Source organism: Oncorhynchus clarkii, chromosome 21 (genome assembly GCF_045791955.1).
Source record: "Oncorhynchus clarkii lewisi isolate Uvic-CL-2024 chromosome 21, UVic_Ocla_1.0, whole genome shotgun sequence".
In the NCBI taxonomy this organism is placed as follows: domain Eukaryota; kingdom Metazoa; phylum Chordata; class Actinopteri; order Salmoniformes; family Salmonidae; genus Oncorhynchus; species Oncorhynchus clarkii.
This window is the reverse complement of record NC_092167.1, coordinates 6,372,815-6,391,518: the sequence shown is the minus strand read 5'-3', so window position 1 is coordinate 6,391,518 and position 18,704 is coordinate 6,372,815. Positions and strand designations below refer to the sequence as shown.

Below are 18,704 nucleotides of genomic sequence, written 5' to 3'. Positions count from 1 at the left end.
CCATTGAATAAACATGAGCCTTAAACAGGCTTTTACTGGATTCAATTGACAATTTCACACCGCCTGGAAACTAATGGAGGAAATTTTATATGATATGTTGACATAAAACGAATTCTCTACTTTAATGATGTTCACTACGGATAAGGCAACAATGCCTTTCTCCTCAAAGTTGTGGAGGTGTAAACTAAAGATGCGTTTGGCCCTGTGGTTGTAGGGCCCTATGGGTTCTGGTGGGTGGCATGATGGTTTATGAGTCTGGTGTTTGTGAATGACTCCGGTCGGTCACGGTGTCCCCTCTCTCAACGGGCCATTCCACAGAGAGGGCACACCAGATGGCAGAACACACAGGGGTGCCATGCCGCAGCAGTGGGAGTTTTGGAATGTAGAACCGACACACATGCACACACACAGCTAAACACAGAAACACTCACCGCACTGGTTCACAACCTCTTGGTTGACCAGATCCTTCACCTCCTCGGCCTGAAAACAGAGAGAGCAGAGTGCTGCTTAGACCTTGTCTTCAACCAAGCTGTCTGTCAATACAAATATGTCTTAGGCCAGGCAAGTGTGAAACGTGTGTGTGGGAATAAGTAAGATGTATTTACAGAGAGTCCGGGTTCCCCTTTCTGTCCCTTTAGTCCCTCGTTTCCCAGCTCTCCCTGGAAAAGACACAGTGATTATTATCACAGCAATTATTACTGTCACCCAGCCTAGTGACAGTAACTCCCATTAGGTATTGATACATGAACAACAACATGTGTGTGAGTGTTATGTGTCTGGTCTATGAAGTAGCTTACACTGCCTCCTCTTTGTCCCGGACTTCCAGGTGGTCCTGTCTGACAAGGCTTCCCTCTGCCTCTCCTGCCCCTCTCTCCCTGGGACAACAACACAGCAAAATGGAGAACGCTCTTACTCACACAGGTGCTGCGCGTGGTAGTGAGCCCACGCACATGTGCTCTCACAGGCACGTGCACAAACAGGCAGGCACACAGATAGACACACACAAAGATAGACACACACACATAAATAGTCACACACACACACACACACACACACACACACACACACACACACACACACACACACACACACACACACACACACACACACAGGCACCACACAGGCAACACGTACTTCCCAACTACGTATTTCCTTATAACATACTTCCCTACTTGGGGCGGCAGGGTATCCTAGTGGTTATAGCGTTGGACTAGTAACCGGAAGGTTAAATCGGAAGTTCAAATCCCCGAGCTGACAAGGTACAAATCTGTCATTCAGCCCCTGAACAGGCAGTTAACCCACTGTTCCTAGGCCGTCATTGAAAATAAGAATTTGTTCTTAACTGACTTGCCTAGTTAAAGAAAGGTAAAATAAAAAACTACGTACCTCCTTATTACGTACTTCCCTACTACGTAGTTGCCTAAATAAAGCTCAACCTGATCATTAGGCTTACCTTGCCCCTCTAGTTATCCTATAAATATCAAACATGTCCAGATGTTTTGTGATAAAACGTCCCATAGGAACGTCATTACATCCTTTCCATCCCTTCTCTCCTATTAACATCAAGAGGCTGCTAATTGTGGCTGAAAGGATCATTAGCATATAGGTTTGGTTAGCGTTCCCGCCGCATCCGAAAATAGACCCATTTCTGTGTCTTAATTATGCTTCTATTCTATTCCTTCCTATGCGTTGCTATACATAGGCATGTTGTCTACTGCCTGTCTATCTACATATCTGACAGGCATTCTGCTAGGTGGACAATGTGCCTGACAGAATCAGGCTTGTTTTATCTAATCATCACAATGTGCCTGACAGAATCAGGCTGTTTTATCTAATCATCACAATGTGCCTGACAGAATCAGGCTGTTTTATCTAATCATCACAATGTGCCTGACAGAATCAGGCTTGTTTTATCTAATCATCACAATGTGCCTGACAGAATCAGGCTTGTTTTATCTAATCATCACAATGTGCCTGACAGAATCAGGCTGTTTTATCTAATCATCACAATGTGCCTGACAGAATCAGGCTTGTTTTATCTAATCATCACAATGTGCCTGACAGAATCAGGCTGTTTTATCTAATCATCACAATGTGCCTGACAGAATCAGGCTTGTTTTATCTAATCATCACAATGTGCCTGACAGAATCAGGCTTGTTTTATCTAATCATCACAATGTGCCTGACAGAATCAGGCTTGTTTTATCTAATCATCACAATGTGCCTGACAGAATCAGGCTGTTTTATCTAATCATCACAATGTGCCTGACAGAATCAGGCTTGTTTTATCTAATCATCACAATGTGCCTGACAGAATCAGGCTTGTTTTATCTAATCATCACAATGTGCCTGACAGAATCAGGCTGTTTTATCTAATCATCACAATGTGCCTGACAGAATCAGGCTTGTTTTATCTAATCATCACAATGTGCCTGACAGAATCAGGCTTGTTTTATCTAATCATCACAATGTGCCTGACAGAATCAGGCTTGTTTTATCTAATCATCACAATGTGCCTGACAGAATCAGGCTGTTTTATCTAATCATCACAATGTGCCTGACAGAATCAGGCTGTTTTATCTAATCATCACAATGTGCCTGACAGAATCAGGCTTGTTTTATCTAATCATCACAATGTGCCTGACAGAATCAGGCTTGTTTTATCTAATCATCACAATGTGCCTGACAGAATCAGGCTTGTTTTATCTAATCATCACAATGTGCCTGACAGAATCAGGCTTGTTTTATCTAATCATCACAATGTGCCTGACAGAATCAGGCTTGTTTTATCTAATCATCACAATGTGCCTGACAGAATCAGGCTGTTTTATCTAATCATCACAATGTGCCTGACAGAATCAGGCGGTTTTATCTAATCATCACAATGTGCCTGACAGAATCAGGCTTGTTTTATCTAATCATCACAATGTGCCTGACAGAATCAGGCTTGTTTTATCTAATCATCACAATGTGCCTGACAGAATCAGGCTTGTTTTATCTAATCATCACAATGTGCCTGACAGAATCAGGCTTGTTTTATCTAATCATCACAATGTGCCTGACAGAATCAGGCTTGTTTTATCTAATCATCACAATGTGCCTGACAGAATCAGGCTTGTTTTATCTAATCATCACAATGTGCCTGACAGAATCAGGCTTGTTTTATCTAATCATCACAATGTGCCTGACAGAATCAGGCTTGTTTTATCTAATCATCACAATGTGCCTGACAGAATCAGGCTGTTTTATCTAATCATCACAATGTGCCTGACAGAATCAGGCTGTTTTATCTAATCATCACAATGTGCCTGACAGAATCAGGCTTGTTTTATCTAATCATCACAATGTGCCTGACAGAATCAGGCTTGTTTTATCTAATCATCACAATGTGCCTGACAGAATCAGGCTTGTTTTATCTAATCATCACAATGTGCCTGACAGAATCAGGCTTGTTTTATCTAATCATCACAATGTGCCTGACAGAATCAGGCTTGTTTTATCTAATCATCACAATGTGCCTGACAGAATCAGGCTTGTTTTATCTAATCATCACAATGTGCCTGACAGAATCAGGCTTGTTTTATCTAATCATCACAATGTGCCTGACAGAATCAGGCTTGTTTTATCTAATCATCACAATGTGCCTGACAGAATCAGGCTTGTTTTATCTAATCATCACAATGTGCCTGACAGAATCAGGCTGTTTTATCTAATCATCACAATGTGCCTGACAGAATCAGGCTGTTTTATCTAATCATCACAATGTGCCTGACAGAATCAGGCTGTTTTATCTAATCATCACAATGTGCCTGACAGAATCAGGCTGTTTTATCTAATCATCACAATGTGCCTGACAGAATCAGGCTGTTTTATCTAATCATCACAATGTGCCTGACAGAATCAGGCTGTTTTATCTAATCATCACAATGTGCCTGACAGAATCAGGCTTGTTTTATCTAATCATCACAATGTGCCTGACAGAATCAGGCTGTTTTATCTAATCATCACAATGTGCCTGACAGAATCAGGCTTGTTTTATCTAATCATCACAATGTGCCTGACAGAATCAGGCTTGTTTTATCTAATCATCACAATGTGCCTGACAGAATCAGGCTTGTTTTATCTAATCATCACAATGTGCCTGACAGAATCAGGCTTGTTTTATCTAATCATCACAATGTGCCTGACAGAATCAGGCTTGTTTTATCTAATCATCACAATGTGCCTGACAGAATCAGGCTTGTTTTATCTAATCATCACAATGTGCCTGACAGAATCAGGCTTGTTTTATCTAATCATCACAATGTGCCTGACAGAATCAGGCTTGTTTTATCTAATCATCACAATGTGCCTGACAGAATCAGGCTGTTTTATCTAATCATCACAATGTGCCTGACAGAATCAGGCTTGTTTTATCTAATCATCACAATGTGCCTGACAGAATCAGGCTTGTTTTATCTAATCATCACAATGTGCCTGACAGAATCAGGCTTGTTTTATCTAATCATCACAATGTGCCTGACAGAATCAGGCTTGTTTTATCTAATCATCACAATGTGCCTGACAGAATCAGGCTTGTTTTATCTAATCATCACAATGTGCCTGACAGAATCAGGCTTGTTTTATCTAATCATCACAATGTGCCTGACAGAATCAGGCTTGTTTTATCTAATCATCACAATGTGCCTGACAGAATCAGGCTGTTTTATCTAATCATCACAATGTGCCTGACAGAATCAGGCTTGTTTTATCTAATCATCACAATGTGCCTGACAGAATCAGGCTGTTTTATCTAATCATCACAATGTGCCTGACAGAATCAGGCTTGTTTTATCTAATCATCACAATGTGCCTGACAGAATCAGGCTGTTTTATCTAATCATCACAATGTGCCTGACAGAATCAGGCTGTTTTATCTAATCATCACAATGTGCCTGACAGAATCAGGCTTGTTTTATCTAATCATCACAATGTGCCTGACAGAATCAGGCTTGTTTTATCTAATCATCACAATGTGCCTGACAGAATCAGGCTTGTTTTATCTAATCATCACAATGTGCCTGACAGAATCAGGCTTGTTTTATCTAATCATCACAATGTGCCTGACAGAATCAGGCTTGTTTTATCTAATCATCACAATGTGCCTGACAGAATCAGGCTTGTTTTATCTAATCATCACAATGTGCCTGACAGAATCAGGCTTGTTTTATCTAATCATCACAATGTGCCTGACAGAATCAGGCTTGTTTTATCTAATCATCACAATGTGCCTGACAGAATCAGGCTTGTTTTATCTAATCATCACAATGTGCCTGACAGAATCAGGCTTGTTTTATCTAATCATCACAATGTGCCTGACAGAATCAGGCTTGTTTTATCTAATCATCACAATGTGCCTGACAGAATCAGGCTTGTTTTATCTAATCATCACAATGTGCCTGACAGAATCAGGCTTGTTTTATCTAATCATCACAATGTGCCTGACAGAATCAGGCTTGTTTTATCTAATCATCACAATGTGCCTGACAGAATCAGGCTTGTTTTATCTAATCATCACAATGTGCCTGACAGAATCAGGCTTGTTTTATCTAATCATCACAATGTGCCTGACAGAATCAGGCTTGTTTTATCTAATCATCACAATGTGCCTGACAGAATCAGGCTTGTTTTATCTAATCATCACAATGTGCCTGACAGAATCAGGCTGTTTTATCTAATCATCACAATGTGCCTGACAGAATCAGGCTGTTTTATCTAATCATCACAATGTGCCTGACAGAATCAGGCTTGTTTTATCTAATCATCACAATGTGCCTGACAGAATCAGGCTTGTTTTATCTAATCATCACAATGTGCCTGACAGAATCAGGCTGTTTTATCTAATCATCACAATGTGCCTGACAGAATCAGGCTTGTTTTATCTAATCATCACAATGTGCCTGACAGAATCAGGCTGTTTTATCTAATCATCACAATGTGCCTGACAGAATCAGGCTTGTTTTATCTAATCATCACAATGTGCCTGACAGAATCAGGCTTGTTTTATCTAATCATCACAATGTGCCTGACAGAATCAGGCTTGTTTTATCTAATCATCACAATGTGCCTGACAGAATCAGGCTGTTTTATCTAATCATCACAATGTGCCTGACAGAATCAGGCTTGTTTTATCTAATCATCACAATGTGCCTGACAGAATCAGGCTTGTTTTATCTAATCATCACAATGTGCCTGACAGAATCAGGCTTGTTTTATCTAATCATCACAATGTGCCTGACAGAATCAGGCTTGTTTTATCTAATCATCACAATGTGCCTGACAGAATCAGGCTTGTTTTATCTAATCATCACAATGTGCCTGACAGAATCAGGCTTGTTTTATCTAATCATCACAATGTGCCTGACAGAATCAGGCTTGTTTTATCTAATCATCACAATGTGCCTGACAGAATCAGGCTTGTTTTATCTAATCATCACAATGTGCCTGACAGAATCAGGCTGTTTTATCTAATCATCACAATGTGCCTGACAGAATCAGGCTTGTTTTATCTAATCATCACAATGTGCCTGACAGAATCAGGCTGTTTTATCTAATCATCACAATGTGCCTGACAGAATCAGGCTTGTTTTATCTAATCATCACAATGTGCCTGACAGAATCAGGCTTGTTTTATCTAATCATCACAATGTGCCTGACAGAATCAGGCTTGTTTTATCTAATCATCACAATGTGCCTGACAGAATCAGGCTTGTTTTATCTAATCATCACAATGTGCCTGACAGAATCAGGCTTGTTTTATCTAATCATCACAATGTGCCTGACAGAATCAGGCTTGTTTTATCTAATCATCACAATGTGCCTGACAGAATCAGGCTGTTTTATCTAATCATCACAATGTGCCTGACAGAATCAGGCTTGTTTTATCTAATCATCACAATGTGCCTGACAGAATCAGGCTTGTTTTATCTAATCATCACAATGTGCCTGACAGAATCAGGCTTGTTTTATCTAATCATCACAATGTGCCTGACAGAATCAGGCTTGTTTTATCTAATCATCACAATGTGCCTGACAGAATCAGGCTTGTTTTATCTAATCATCACAATGTGCCTGACAGAATCAGGCTTGTTTTATCTAATCATCACAATGTGCCTGACAGAATCAGGCTTGTTTTATCTAATCATCACAATGTGCCTGACAGAATCAGGCTTGTTTTATCTAATCATCACAATGTGCCTGACAGAATCAGGCTGTTTTATCTAATCATCACAATGTGCCTGACAGAATCAGGCTTGTTTTATCTAATCATCACAATGTGCCTGACAGAATCAGGCTGTTTTATCTAATCATCACAATGTGCCTGACAGAATCAGGCTTGTTTTATCTAATCATCACAATGTGCCTGACAGAATCAGGCTTGTTTTATCTAATCATCACAATGTGCCTGACAGAATCAGGCTTGTTTTATCTAATCATCACAATGTGCCTGACAGAATCAGGCTTGTTTTATCTAATCATCACAATGTGCCTGACAGAATCAGGCTTGTTTTATCTAATCATCACAATGTGCCTGACAGAATCAGGCTTGTTTTATCTAATCATCACAATGTGCCTGACAGAATCAGGCTTGTTTTATCTAATCATCACAATGTGCCTGACAGAATCAGGCTGTTTTATCTAATCATCACAATGTGCCTGACAGAATCAGGCTTGTTTTATCTAATCATCACAATGTGCCTGACAGAATCAGGCTTGTTTTATCTAATCATCACAATGTGCCTGACAGAATCAGGCTTGTTTTATCTAATCATCACAATGTGCCTGACAGAATCAGGCTTGTTTTATCTAATCATCACAATGTGCCTGACAGAATCAGGCTTGTTTTATCTAATCATCACAATGTGCCTGACAGAATCAGGCTTGTTTTATCTAATCATCACAATGTGCCTGACAGAATCAGGCTGTTTTATCTAATCATCACAATGTGCCTGACAGAATCAGGCTTGTTTTATCTAATCATCACAATGTGCCTGACAGAATCAGGCTTGTTTTATCTAATCATCACAATGTGCCTGACAGAATCAGGCTTGTTTTATCTAATCATCACAATGTGCCTGACAGAATCAGGCTTGTTTTATCTAATCATCACAATGTGCCTGACAGAATCAGGCTTGTTTTATCTAATCATCACAATGTGCCTGACAGAATCAGGCTTGTTTTATCTAATCATCACAATGTGCCTGACAGAATCAGGCTGTTTTATCTAATCATCACAATGTGCCTGACAGAATCAGGCTGTTTTATCTAATCATCACAATGTGCCTGACAGAATCAGGCTTGTTTTATCTAATCATCACAATGTGCCTGACAGAATCAGGCTTGTTTTATCTAATCATCACAATGTGCCTGACAGAATCAGGCTTGTTTTATCTAATCATCACAATGTGCCTGACAGAATCAGGCTTGTTTTATCTAATCATCACAATGTGCCTGACAGAATCAGGCTTGTTTTATCTAATCATCACAATGTGCCTGACAGAATCAGGCTGTTTTATCTAATCATCACAATGTGCCTGACAGAATCAGGCTTGTTTTATCTAATCATCACAATGTGCCTGACAGAATCAGGCTTGTTTTATCTAATCATCACAATGTGTGGTTCTTTTTTTATTTTTGTGAAAAGTGGATTTTTTAAGGTGCACTCTGACTGGGTTAAACTATGTTTTGGGGTTGGTGGGCTGTGGTTGGAAAGAAAGAAAGAAAGAAAGAAAGAAAGAAAGAAAGAAAGACAGAAAGACAGAAAGACAGAAAGAAAGAAAGAAAGACAGAAAGACAGAAAGAAAGACACAGACAGAAAGAAAGAAGCTTGAAAACCCCATTTGAAATGAGATTTTTGCCTAAAGTTGAGTTATTTTAGTTAGTTTTGCTGGCAAAGATGATAGTTTCAGTATAGTTTTTCAAATGTTTTTTGTTTTTATTTCAATTTACTATAAAGCTTTTCAAATTTTTCAGTTTTCAGTATAATAACCTTGACTGGAGGGCAACCTCAATCTACCTTGATTCCTGTCTCTCCCTTGGACCCATTACGTCCTGGTCGCCCCTCCGCTCCATCACTGCCTGGTGTCCCTGCTGACCCCTTAAACCCAGGGAACCCTGGGAAACCAGTGGCACCCTGCACAAGACAGGGACAACATGAATGGTGCATGATGGAAGAAAAACATAACGCTTCAACAACTACATGAATATTTCCACATTCCTCTGTAGTACATAGACTATTAATAGTCATCATTTCAATAGTGTTTTTACATGTGATTTGAACCAACCTTCTCTCCTTTTAGTCCTGGTGCTCCCTCTACTCCATTGATACCCCCGTCCCCTTTTTCACCCTACACATCACAATCAACACTTTTCAGAAGATTAGTGACAATGATTTTGATTTGTGTCTATAAATAATAAATAAATAATTAGGCGGGTGCTTATATTTGTCCTACTTCACAAGTGTGTATTATACGTGTGAAATGGAAATGTATTTTCTTGCATATCCCAACCCCATGAGGCACCCTCGGAGAGTGGTGTGTGTGTGTGTGTGTGTGTGTGTGTGTGTGTGTGTGTGTGTGTGTGTGTGTGTGTGTGTGTGTGTGTGTGTGTGTCTACCTTCCGTCCTGTGAGTCCATTGAGCCCTGGATGTCCTGGGGTTCCAGGAATACCCATCTCTCCCTGTGTCAAACAACGATGAAATACTTACATTTTCACTGAAACTGTGTCTGAAACTGTGCAACCATTGACCATAGTCTGACAGTGGCCTACTAGATCAGACAATTGAACCGTATGCTAAATTGTATGCAGCGTGTGGCAGCTAGTTGGCACTACTGTAAACCTTTACTTTTGCAGGTCAGTGGTACTGACGATACTTCCATTGTATTGAATCCCACAGCAGGCAACTCACCTTTTCTCCATCTAGCCCAGTGCTTCCTATGCGTCCAGGTAGGCCTCGGAATCCCTGTGCAACAACCACAACCGACACCAAGAGTTACCTTTGATCATTGCATTACCATCTCATTAACATGCCTAATGCATTAGGATCAAGCCCTGACCTTCACACCTGTCTGCCCAGTATCCCCTGGTAAGCCAGGTTCACCTCTGTCACCCTAGGAATAGAATACCAGAACGGAAAAAAATTACTGTATAATGAATCACAGATGACAGGTTCTATTTGTCTAGACTCTAAATTCTATGCTCTATGCCACACTCTCCTCACCTGATCTCCCTTCTGTCCCTGGAGTCCCATGTCTCCTTTGGCTCCTGTGGCTCCGTCCAATCCATCGTCCCCGTTACGACCCTGTGACAACAACAAGCCAATCAACAAAGCCTGTTTTTGACCTCATACCAAGCCACCATAGTATATATACAGTTATACAGATACTGTTTATATATTAAACTGTTAAAGTGTGTTAGATAAATACCCACCACTTCTCCATTGACTCCAGGCTCACCAGTATCTCCCTGGAGGCACAGAACAACAGTGAGCATACACATAGCAGCATAGATCTGATAACAGTGGTTCCATGTAGCCTGTAGATAGATACATGCTGTATTTCCTGCTGACCTTTTGGCCCACTGATCCACGGACCCCAAACAGCCCCATGGCTCCTTTGGCCCCTGCCTCTCCTTTGAGGCCCTTCAGATGGGGAACAAACAAAAAGCTGAATGTGAGAACACTATGTTCTTTGGCTGCCATGTTTTGGAAAATGTATTTTCTCTTTCTGTTGTTGTTTGTCTCTCTTTCATTACATCTTTTAACAATCTTTCTTTTTCTCTTTTTCCACATAAAATGTTCTGTCATCAAGCATTAGGAAGCACCTTGAACCCCGGGGGCCCATCCTCGCCCTTCTCTCCTTTATCTCCATCGAAACCTGGGGAGCCTCGCTCTCCCTAAAACAAACAACCAAACAAACAAAAACAGATAAACAGCGTCTTAAAAGGGAAAACACACAAAGTGAAAATGCAAAATCTGTCTCTCTAAAATAACATTTGTTTAATGAGAATTGCTCTGGAAATAAAACTAGAATTCAAAATACATTGTGGGGGACTTGTTTTAGGGGACTTGTTTTAGGGGACTTGTTTTAGGGGACTTGTTTCTCACCCCTTCTCCTTTTAAGCCCTTGTAGCCTCTCGGTCCCTGGATTTGGAGGGGGCTTCCCTAAACATAAAGAACGTACATCATATGTGAATTAATCATATACAAAATACTGTTTGTGTAGTACTTATGTCATGTTTGGCTTACCCTTTCTCCTTGTATTCCTGCTAAACCTCTGTCGCCCTGTGAAAATATGTTTTATGAAAGGAATCAATGGCTTATAACATTCATACAATAATTGATTGATTGATTGATTGACAATATTTGTATTTTAGTGTCATACACCAAATGGTGCCCGGCCTGTATGGGCTTATGAGACACTATTCATTTGTAGTCTGTGTGTAGAAAACACAAACTATATACCATATGGCTGTATCAGGTAGTTACATAAAAACATTGACTCTTAATTTTCATTGTCCACATCCCTATATACATAACAAAATGGACTGAAGTTAATTGAAATAGACTGGCCACATGGTGAGCGTTGAAACATGTTTCAAAAAGAAGGTTCTATAGAGGGTTTGAAGAGACAGAAGTGACTAGAGTGATGACACTTCAATAGAACGAGCAGAGAATTTGACTGAACGCTGAAACACCGGGCTGTCAAAACCATCTTTAAAACGGTCTCTGAAGTAAAAATATCTAGAGTATCTGGAGAACCTGAGTGGACGTATGAGGGGATGAAAATCTAAAATATCAAAGTATTTAGTAAGACCCACTCAATCGCATACATTTGTAAAATATAGTCCACCAAAATGATCATGTCATCAGAGAAGTAACCGTCAACCTACCTTTGCTCCTTTGCTGCCCGGGAAGCCCTTTGGACCCTAAGTAAAAGAGGTCAAAGGTAAAGGTAGCTATGAAACAAATGTCCGTAACTGCATGACTGTACCAGAGGAGGCTGGTGGGAGGAGCTATAGGAGAACAGGATCATTGTAATGTCTGGAATGGAATCAATGGAACAGTATCAAACACATCAAACACATGGAAACCACGTTGGACTGCGTTACATTTATTCCATTCCAGACATGACAATGAGCACGTCCTTCTATATCTCCTCCCACCAGCCTCCTCTGGACTGTCCATGTCATGAAAGGTGATGATGTCAACTCACAGTATGTCCTGGGGCTCCTAAGACTCCTGCAATGCCCTTTTCACCCTGTCACAAACAAAACACATCACAAATATTACACTGAACAAAAAAAAAGATAATGCTAAAATGCTAAATGCATGCTAAAATGTCAAAGATTTTACTGAGTTACACTTCATATGAGGTCAATTGGTATCAGTCAATTTAAATCAATTCATTAGGCCCTAATCTATGGATTTCACATGACCGGGAATACAGATATGTATCTGTTGGTCACAGATACATTTAAAAAACTAATAAGTAGGAGTGTGTATCACAAAACCAGTCAGTATCTGGTGTGACCATTTGCCTCATACAGCGCAACACATCTCCTTCGCATAGAGTTGATCAGGCTGCTGATTGTGGCCTGTAAAATGTTGTCCCGCTTTTCAATGGCTTTGCGAAGTTGCTGGATGTTGGTGGGAACTGGAACACGCTGTCGTACACATTTATCCAGAGCATCCCAAACATGCTCAATGGGTGACATGTCTGGTGAGTATGCAGGCCATGGAAGAACTGGGACATTTTCAGCTTCTAGGAATTGTGTACAGATCCATGCAACATGGGGCTGTGCATTATCATGCTGAAACATAAGGTGATGGTGACGGATGAATGGCACGACAATGGGCCTCGGCATCTCATCAGGGTATCTCTGTGCATTCAAATTGCTATAGATAAAATGTCTGCCCATACCATAACATACCATAACCCCACTGCCACCATGGGGCACCCTGTTCACAACGCCATACAGGTGGTCTGCGGTTGTGAGGCCGGTTGGGCGTACTGACAAATTCTCTAAAACGATGTTGGAGGTGGCTTATGGTAGAGAAATGTTATTATCTGGCAACAGCTCTTGTGGACAATCCTACAGTCAGCATGCCAATTGCACACTCCTCAAAACCTGAGTCATCTGTGGCATTGTGTGTGACAAAACCGCACATTTTAGAGTGGCCTTTTACTGTCCCAGCACAAGGTGCACCTGTGTAATGATAATGTTTAATCAGCTTCTTGATATGCTACACCTGTCAGGTGGATGGATTATCTTGGCAAAGGATAAATGCTGACTAACAGGGATGTAAACAAATTTGTGCACCAAATTTGAGAGAAAAAAAATCATTTCTGGGATCTTTTATTTCAGCTCATGAAACATGGGACCAACACTTTACATGCTCTTTTTATATTTATGTTCAGTGTAAATGTGTGCATATTATGCCATCCTGTTGTGACGAGCAGCTTTTCCATATTTTACAATGCTGCCTAGGATCTCTCTCTGAGGTTAAGTCCATCTCTCTGCGATCATTAAGTCCATCTCTCTGAGGTAATTAAGTCCATCTCTCTGAGGTAATTAAGTCCATCTCTCTGAGGTAATTAAGTCCATCTCTCTGAGGTAATTAAGTCCATCTCTCTGAGGTAATTAAGTCCATTGTTCCGTCTCACCCTGCGACCTGTGATCCCGACCACACCCCTGGCCCCTGGTTCCCCTGGGATACTGTCGCCCTGTTGGGAACAACACGAAGTGAGTGCTAATGTTATTATCTCCTCATATACCACATGACAATGACAACAACAACACCACCACCAAACATGCTATTGTCTTACCTTTTCTCCTTTCGTCCCAGGTAGACCAGGTGGACCCTTTGGGAAACAGAAAGCATCCATTATGTTACATGATAACCATAGGAAGGCAAACAATGACTAGGGCAAGTTATATTTCACCATACCTCTATTCCTGGTGTCCCTTTAGCTCCTGGAGTCCCAGGTGATCCATTCTTACCCCTTCTACCCCTGTCTCCCTACAGATGAACAAAAACAGTACACATCATACTTTATCACAATTATCTTCCTACTTAGTAGGCAGAATTTTTGCTCTTTGAAAACATTTATCTTTGTTCTGGGTTTCTGGCTATTGGTGAATTTGATATAAATTTGTCTGCAACATTTTTTGGACTACGTGATCTGACCAGGAAATAGACTAAAACTACAAGGCCAGGAGTTTCTTAAAACTACAGTACAAGGTGTTGGGTTTATTAAAAGTACAGTATAAGGTGTTGGGTTTATTAAAACTACAGTACAAGGTGTTGGGTTTATTAAAAGTACAGTACAAGGTGTTGGGTTTATTAAAACTACAGTACACGGTGTTGAGTTACTTATAGATACAGTACAAGGTGTAGGGTTTATTAAAACTACAGTACAAGTTGTTGGGTTTATTAAAACTACAGTATAAGGTGTTGGGTTTCTTAAAACTACAGTATAAGGTGTTGGGTTTATTAAAACTACAGTACAAGGTGTTGGGTTTATTAAAAGTACAGTACAAGGTGTTGGGTTTCTTAAAACTACAGTACAAGGTGTTGGGTTTCTTATAACTAGAGTACAAAGCCTTCCAGTAATCAGGACAAACTCCTTGCCCCAGGTTGAAGGGATGGTCGGGGAGCTCCTCACCTCTCTCCCCGCCTCTCCTGGGTCTCCTGGTTGGCCCCTCAAGCCCTGAGAACCTGAAATACCGGGATTACCACGGATACCCTGGATACCCTGAGCACCAGAAGGCCCCAGTTCACCAGGCTCACCCTGACAGAGGGAGAAGGACAGACATGCAGACACATATAGAAAGAGAGAATGAGACAGAGATAGAGAGAGACAGGCAGGCAGACACAGACAGAAAGAGAGAATGAGACAGAGATAGAGACAGAGATAGAGACAGATAGGCAGACACAGACAGAAAGAGAGAATGAGACAGAGATAGAGAGATAGGCAGACAGACAGAAAGAGAGAATGAGACAGAGAGAGAGAGACAGACAGGCAGACAGACAGAAAGAGAGAATGAGACAGAGGGAGAGAGACAGACAGGCAGACACAGACAGAAAGAGAGAATGAGACAGATAGAGAGAGAGACAGATAGGCAGACAGACAGAAAGAGAGAATGAGACAGAGATAGAGAGAGACAGATAGGCAGACAGACAGAAAGAGAGAATGAGACAGACAGGCAGACACAGACAGAAAGAGAGAATGAGACAGAGATAGAGAGAGACAGACAGGCAGACACAGACAGAAAGAGAGAATAATACAGAGATAGAGAGAGACAGATAGGCAGACAGACAGAAAGAGAGAATGAGACAGAGATAGAGAGAGACAGACAGGCAGACACAGACAGAAAGAGAGAATGAGACAGAGAGAGACAGATAGGCAGACACAGACAGAAAGAGAGAATGAGACAGAGAAAGAGAGAGACAGATAGGCAGACAGACAGAAAGAGAGAATGAGACAGAGATAGAGAGAGACAGATAGGCAGACAGACAGGAGATAATGAGACAGAGATAGAGAGAGAGACAGACAGACAGACAGGAGAGAAAGAGAGTCAGGGGGACAAAGGTAGAAAGGTATTGTCATTTTTTTGCATTGCTCTAATTACTACACTGATATAACTACAATGATAATTCCCTTGCAGTTATTAATTCCATATGTTCTACTGTTTTTGCTTTGTAAATGGAAGTTAACAACAATTGATAAACAAATAGAAAAAGAAAGAGACAATCCCAGAGAGAGGGGGATAGCTAATAGGAGACAGATAAGGACCGTGTTGGTATTTCTCCAGCAGCTACTGAAGTTCAGTGTTTCCTCTCGGCTATTGTATCTCCATAGCAACAATCAGGCCCTCAGGTGACAAAATTGTCAATTGAAGCCAGTTAAAGCTAAATAGATTTAGACCAAGTAGAAGGCAGAGCTAAGTGATGGTGTGGGAGTCTACCTTAGTTCCAGGTGGACCAGCCTGTCCCACAGGACCTCTGTGGCCAATACCTGGCTCACCCTAAAAACACAACAATGTCAATAGGATACGTTTAATTTGCTAATATACAGTACAGTGTGCAGGAGTCATTCTAGTTAGATATTTCAATAAATAAGAATAGTTCAATGTTCAAAACATGAATGACCTTGGTTCGGGCTTTGCTCCATCACATGACTGAATTGGAAAAGCATTTACCTTGTGTCCCTTTTCACCAAGTTCCCCCTGGAAGAACGAAGAGAATTGTCGACAAATCAGTGACAAAGTGATTGTTATTCAAGTTCATTCTCTCCATATGTCTCTGTCTGCGTCTCGTGCACCAAAATAGTACCATCACATTCAGACAGCCGGAGAGAAAAAAAAGTCCATAGAGTTTTTCAGGGATATGTTTTGTATCGATGCCGCCAGCTAACAGACGGAATTATTAATACCACATGATTAATCCACTGTGTCATGATGGGATCAGAAATAGAACTCTGGGGACATCAAAGACCAACATTCTGAGCTCCGCTGGTTTGACTGACAGGAGAGCAGAGAGACATGGACAAACTCATAGGGGAAGATGTGGGTAGGTAAATAGGTGTGTGTGTGTGTGTGTGTGTGTGTGTGTGTGTGTGTGTGTGTGTGTGTGTGTGAGACACTGATAATGAGATGTGGGTAGGAGGGGAGCGAGGATACGTTTGATGTTGTGACCTGGTGACATTGACACTGTGTACGGGTGTAAGGACAGATTGGGTTGACATTACATTAAGGTACCCTTTATTAAAGGTGTGCCTTCATTTCTAAGAGAGCTATAGACTATAAAGCACGTAGTTCTCGTCATGTTGGTGGTGTGAGCTGTCTGCCATGCACAGGGTATCACTGATCAACACATTAATAATACATTGTCTACAAACTTCTTATACAGCCTTTACAAACTGTGTATAAAGGATTCCTTATTGCAATGTGGTACTGTAGAGATACGGGGGCAGATTCAGGACATCTTGTTCTTTCACTCCATTTAAAGACCCTGTTTTATTTGAAAATGATTGGTAGTTACCTTCGGTCCCGGAAGTCCATTTTCACCCGGTGCGCCCTTTAGACAACAGAAGGAACCACTCAAAAAGGAACACAAAAAGGAACCTGATAGAAATGCGTGATAGATGACGGAAACAGGACAGGAGCTTTCATCATGTCATCTTCACAGCACTTTGATTGGAGGACGTGTGTGTGTTTACCTTCAAATAGTCATATTCTGGCCCTGGATGGGGTCTTACTCCTCCTTCCTCCTCGTACTCTCCTTGTCTTCCGCTCTCTCTTTCCATCTCCTGCCTTCGTCTCTCCCACTCCTCTCTCTCCCTGTCCAGGTCTCTGCCTCCCTCCATCTCTGTTCTCTCACTCTCTAGTTGTCTCTCCCTCTCTATTTTCTCCCTCTGCAACTCCAGCTCTGCTTCCTTCTCTTTTTCAAGCTCCATCCTCTCTCTCTCCATCTCCATCCTTTCCCTCTCTCTCTCCCTCTCGTATTCACTGTCTTCCTCCGTGTCCCACTCAGAGTCGCCACTTCTCTCCTCCTCTCCCTCTCTTTCTGCATCATGGTATATCTCTCCTTCCGCCTCTTTTCCTTTCTTTTCTACCATCTCCCTGTCTCTATGTCTTTCCCATGGTGTCTCTTCCCCTGCTGCTATGGGTTCTTCTCTCTCTCCCTCCATCTCTGTTGGTGTCTCCCAGTCTCTTTCTGTTTCATAGTCAACCTCCATCTCTGTATAGGATTCAGGGTCAGGCTGAGGGTCTCTGTTTTCTTGTTTCTGTCTCTGGAACCACAAATGAAAAATGGATTGGTTTACTGATAGATTGCTCAATTCATTACACTTAAATAGTGATTAATTCATATGGATTTATTTTGATGTTCAAAGTGCATCATAACTACGGTCCTTCCGTTGGGCAATTCACCAATATGTTTTGGCTGAGCAACACTTACATGTGATTTCTTGGGACCTCTTGCTCCCGACTGTGACTTTACAAACAGAAAGACGGAATGTTCACACGTTGATTGATTTGACCATGTAATATCTTCTCTGAACCCCTTCCCTGTGCTGTTCCCTCCATGCTAACTGTTGATTTGACCATGTAATATATTCTCTGAACCCCTTCCCTGTGCTGTTCCCTCCATGCTAACTGTTGATTTGACCATGTAATATCTTCTCTGAACCCCTTCCCTGTGCTATTCCCTCCATGCTAACTGTTGATTTGACCATGTAATATCTTCTCTGAACCCCTTCCCTGTGCTGTTCCCTCCATGCTAACTGTTGATTTGACCATGTAATATCTTCTCTGAACCCCTTCCCTGTGCTGTTCCCTCCATGCTAACTGTTGATTTGACCATATAATATCTTCTCTGAACCCCTTCCCTGTGCTATTCCCTCCATGCTAACTGTTGATTTGACCATATAATATCTTCTCTGAACCCCTTCCCTGTGCTGTTCCCTCTATGCTAACTGTTGATTTGACCATATAATATCTTCTCTGAACCCCTTCCCTGTGCTGTTCCCTCCATGCTAACTGTTGATTTGACCATGTAATATCTTCTCTGAACCCCTTCCCTGTGCTGTTCCCTCCATGCTAACTGTTGATTTGACCATATAATATATTCTCTGAACCCCTTCCCTGTGCTGTTCCCTCCA

General features: G+C 41.3%; 1 protein-coding gene across 1 annotated transcript in view; it reads right to left on the bottom strand.

Moving 5' to 3' along the window:
* LOC139379573 (collagen alpha-1(VII) chain-like) overlaps window positions 1–18,704 on the bottom strand; it is a 104,953-nt gene that overhangs the window by 5,081 nt on the left and 81,168 nt on the right. The window contains exons 83-106 of the mRNA XM_071122388.1: window positions 17,996–18,037; window positions 17,262–17,834; window positions 17,084–17,119; window positions 16,243–16,269; window positions 16,009–16,068; window positions 14,706–14,831; window positions 13,988–14,059; window positions 13,866–13,901; window positions 13,704–13,763; window positions 12,252–12,296; window positions 11,929–11,964; window positions 11,285–11,320; window positions 11,144–11,200; window positions 10,861–10,932; window positions 10,607–10,678; window positions 10,468–10,503; window positions 10,259–10,339; window positions 10,095–10,148; window positions 9,947–10,000; window positions 9,655–9,717; window positions 9,324–9,386; window positions 9,056–9,172; window positions 606–659; window positions 432–480 (exon numbers count right to left, since the gene is read on the bottom strand). Of these exons, the coding sequence (XP_070978489.1) occupies window positions 432–480; window positions 606–659; window positions 9,056–9,172; window positions 9,324–9,386; window positions 9,655–9,717; window positions 9,947–10,000; window positions 10,095–10,148; window positions 10,259–10,339; window positions 10,468–10,503; window positions 10,607–10,678; window positions 10,861–10,932; window positions 11,144–11,200; window positions 11,285–11,320; window positions 11,929–11,964; window positions 12,252–12,296; window positions 13,704–13,763; window positions 13,866–13,901; window positions 13,988–14,059; window positions 14,706–14,831; window positions 16,009–16,068; window positions 16,243–16,269; window positions 17,084–17,119; window positions 17,262–17,834; window positions 17,996–18,037 (1,921 nt within the window). The remainder of the gene's footprint in view (window positions 1–431; window positions 481–605; window positions 660–9,055; window positions 9,173–9,323; window positions 9,387–9,654; window positions 9,718–9,946; window positions 10,001–10,094; window positions 10,149–10,258; window positions 10,340–10,467; window positions 10,504–10,606; window positions 10,679–10,860; window positions 10,933–11,143; window positions 11,201–11,284; window positions 11,321–11,928; window positions 11,965–12,251; window positions 12,297–13,703; window positions 13,764–13,865; window positions 13,902–13,987; window positions 14,060–14,705; window positions 14,832–16,008; window positions 16,069–16,242; window positions 16,270–17,083; window positions 17,120–17,261; window positions 17,835–17,995; window positions 18,038–18,704) is intronic.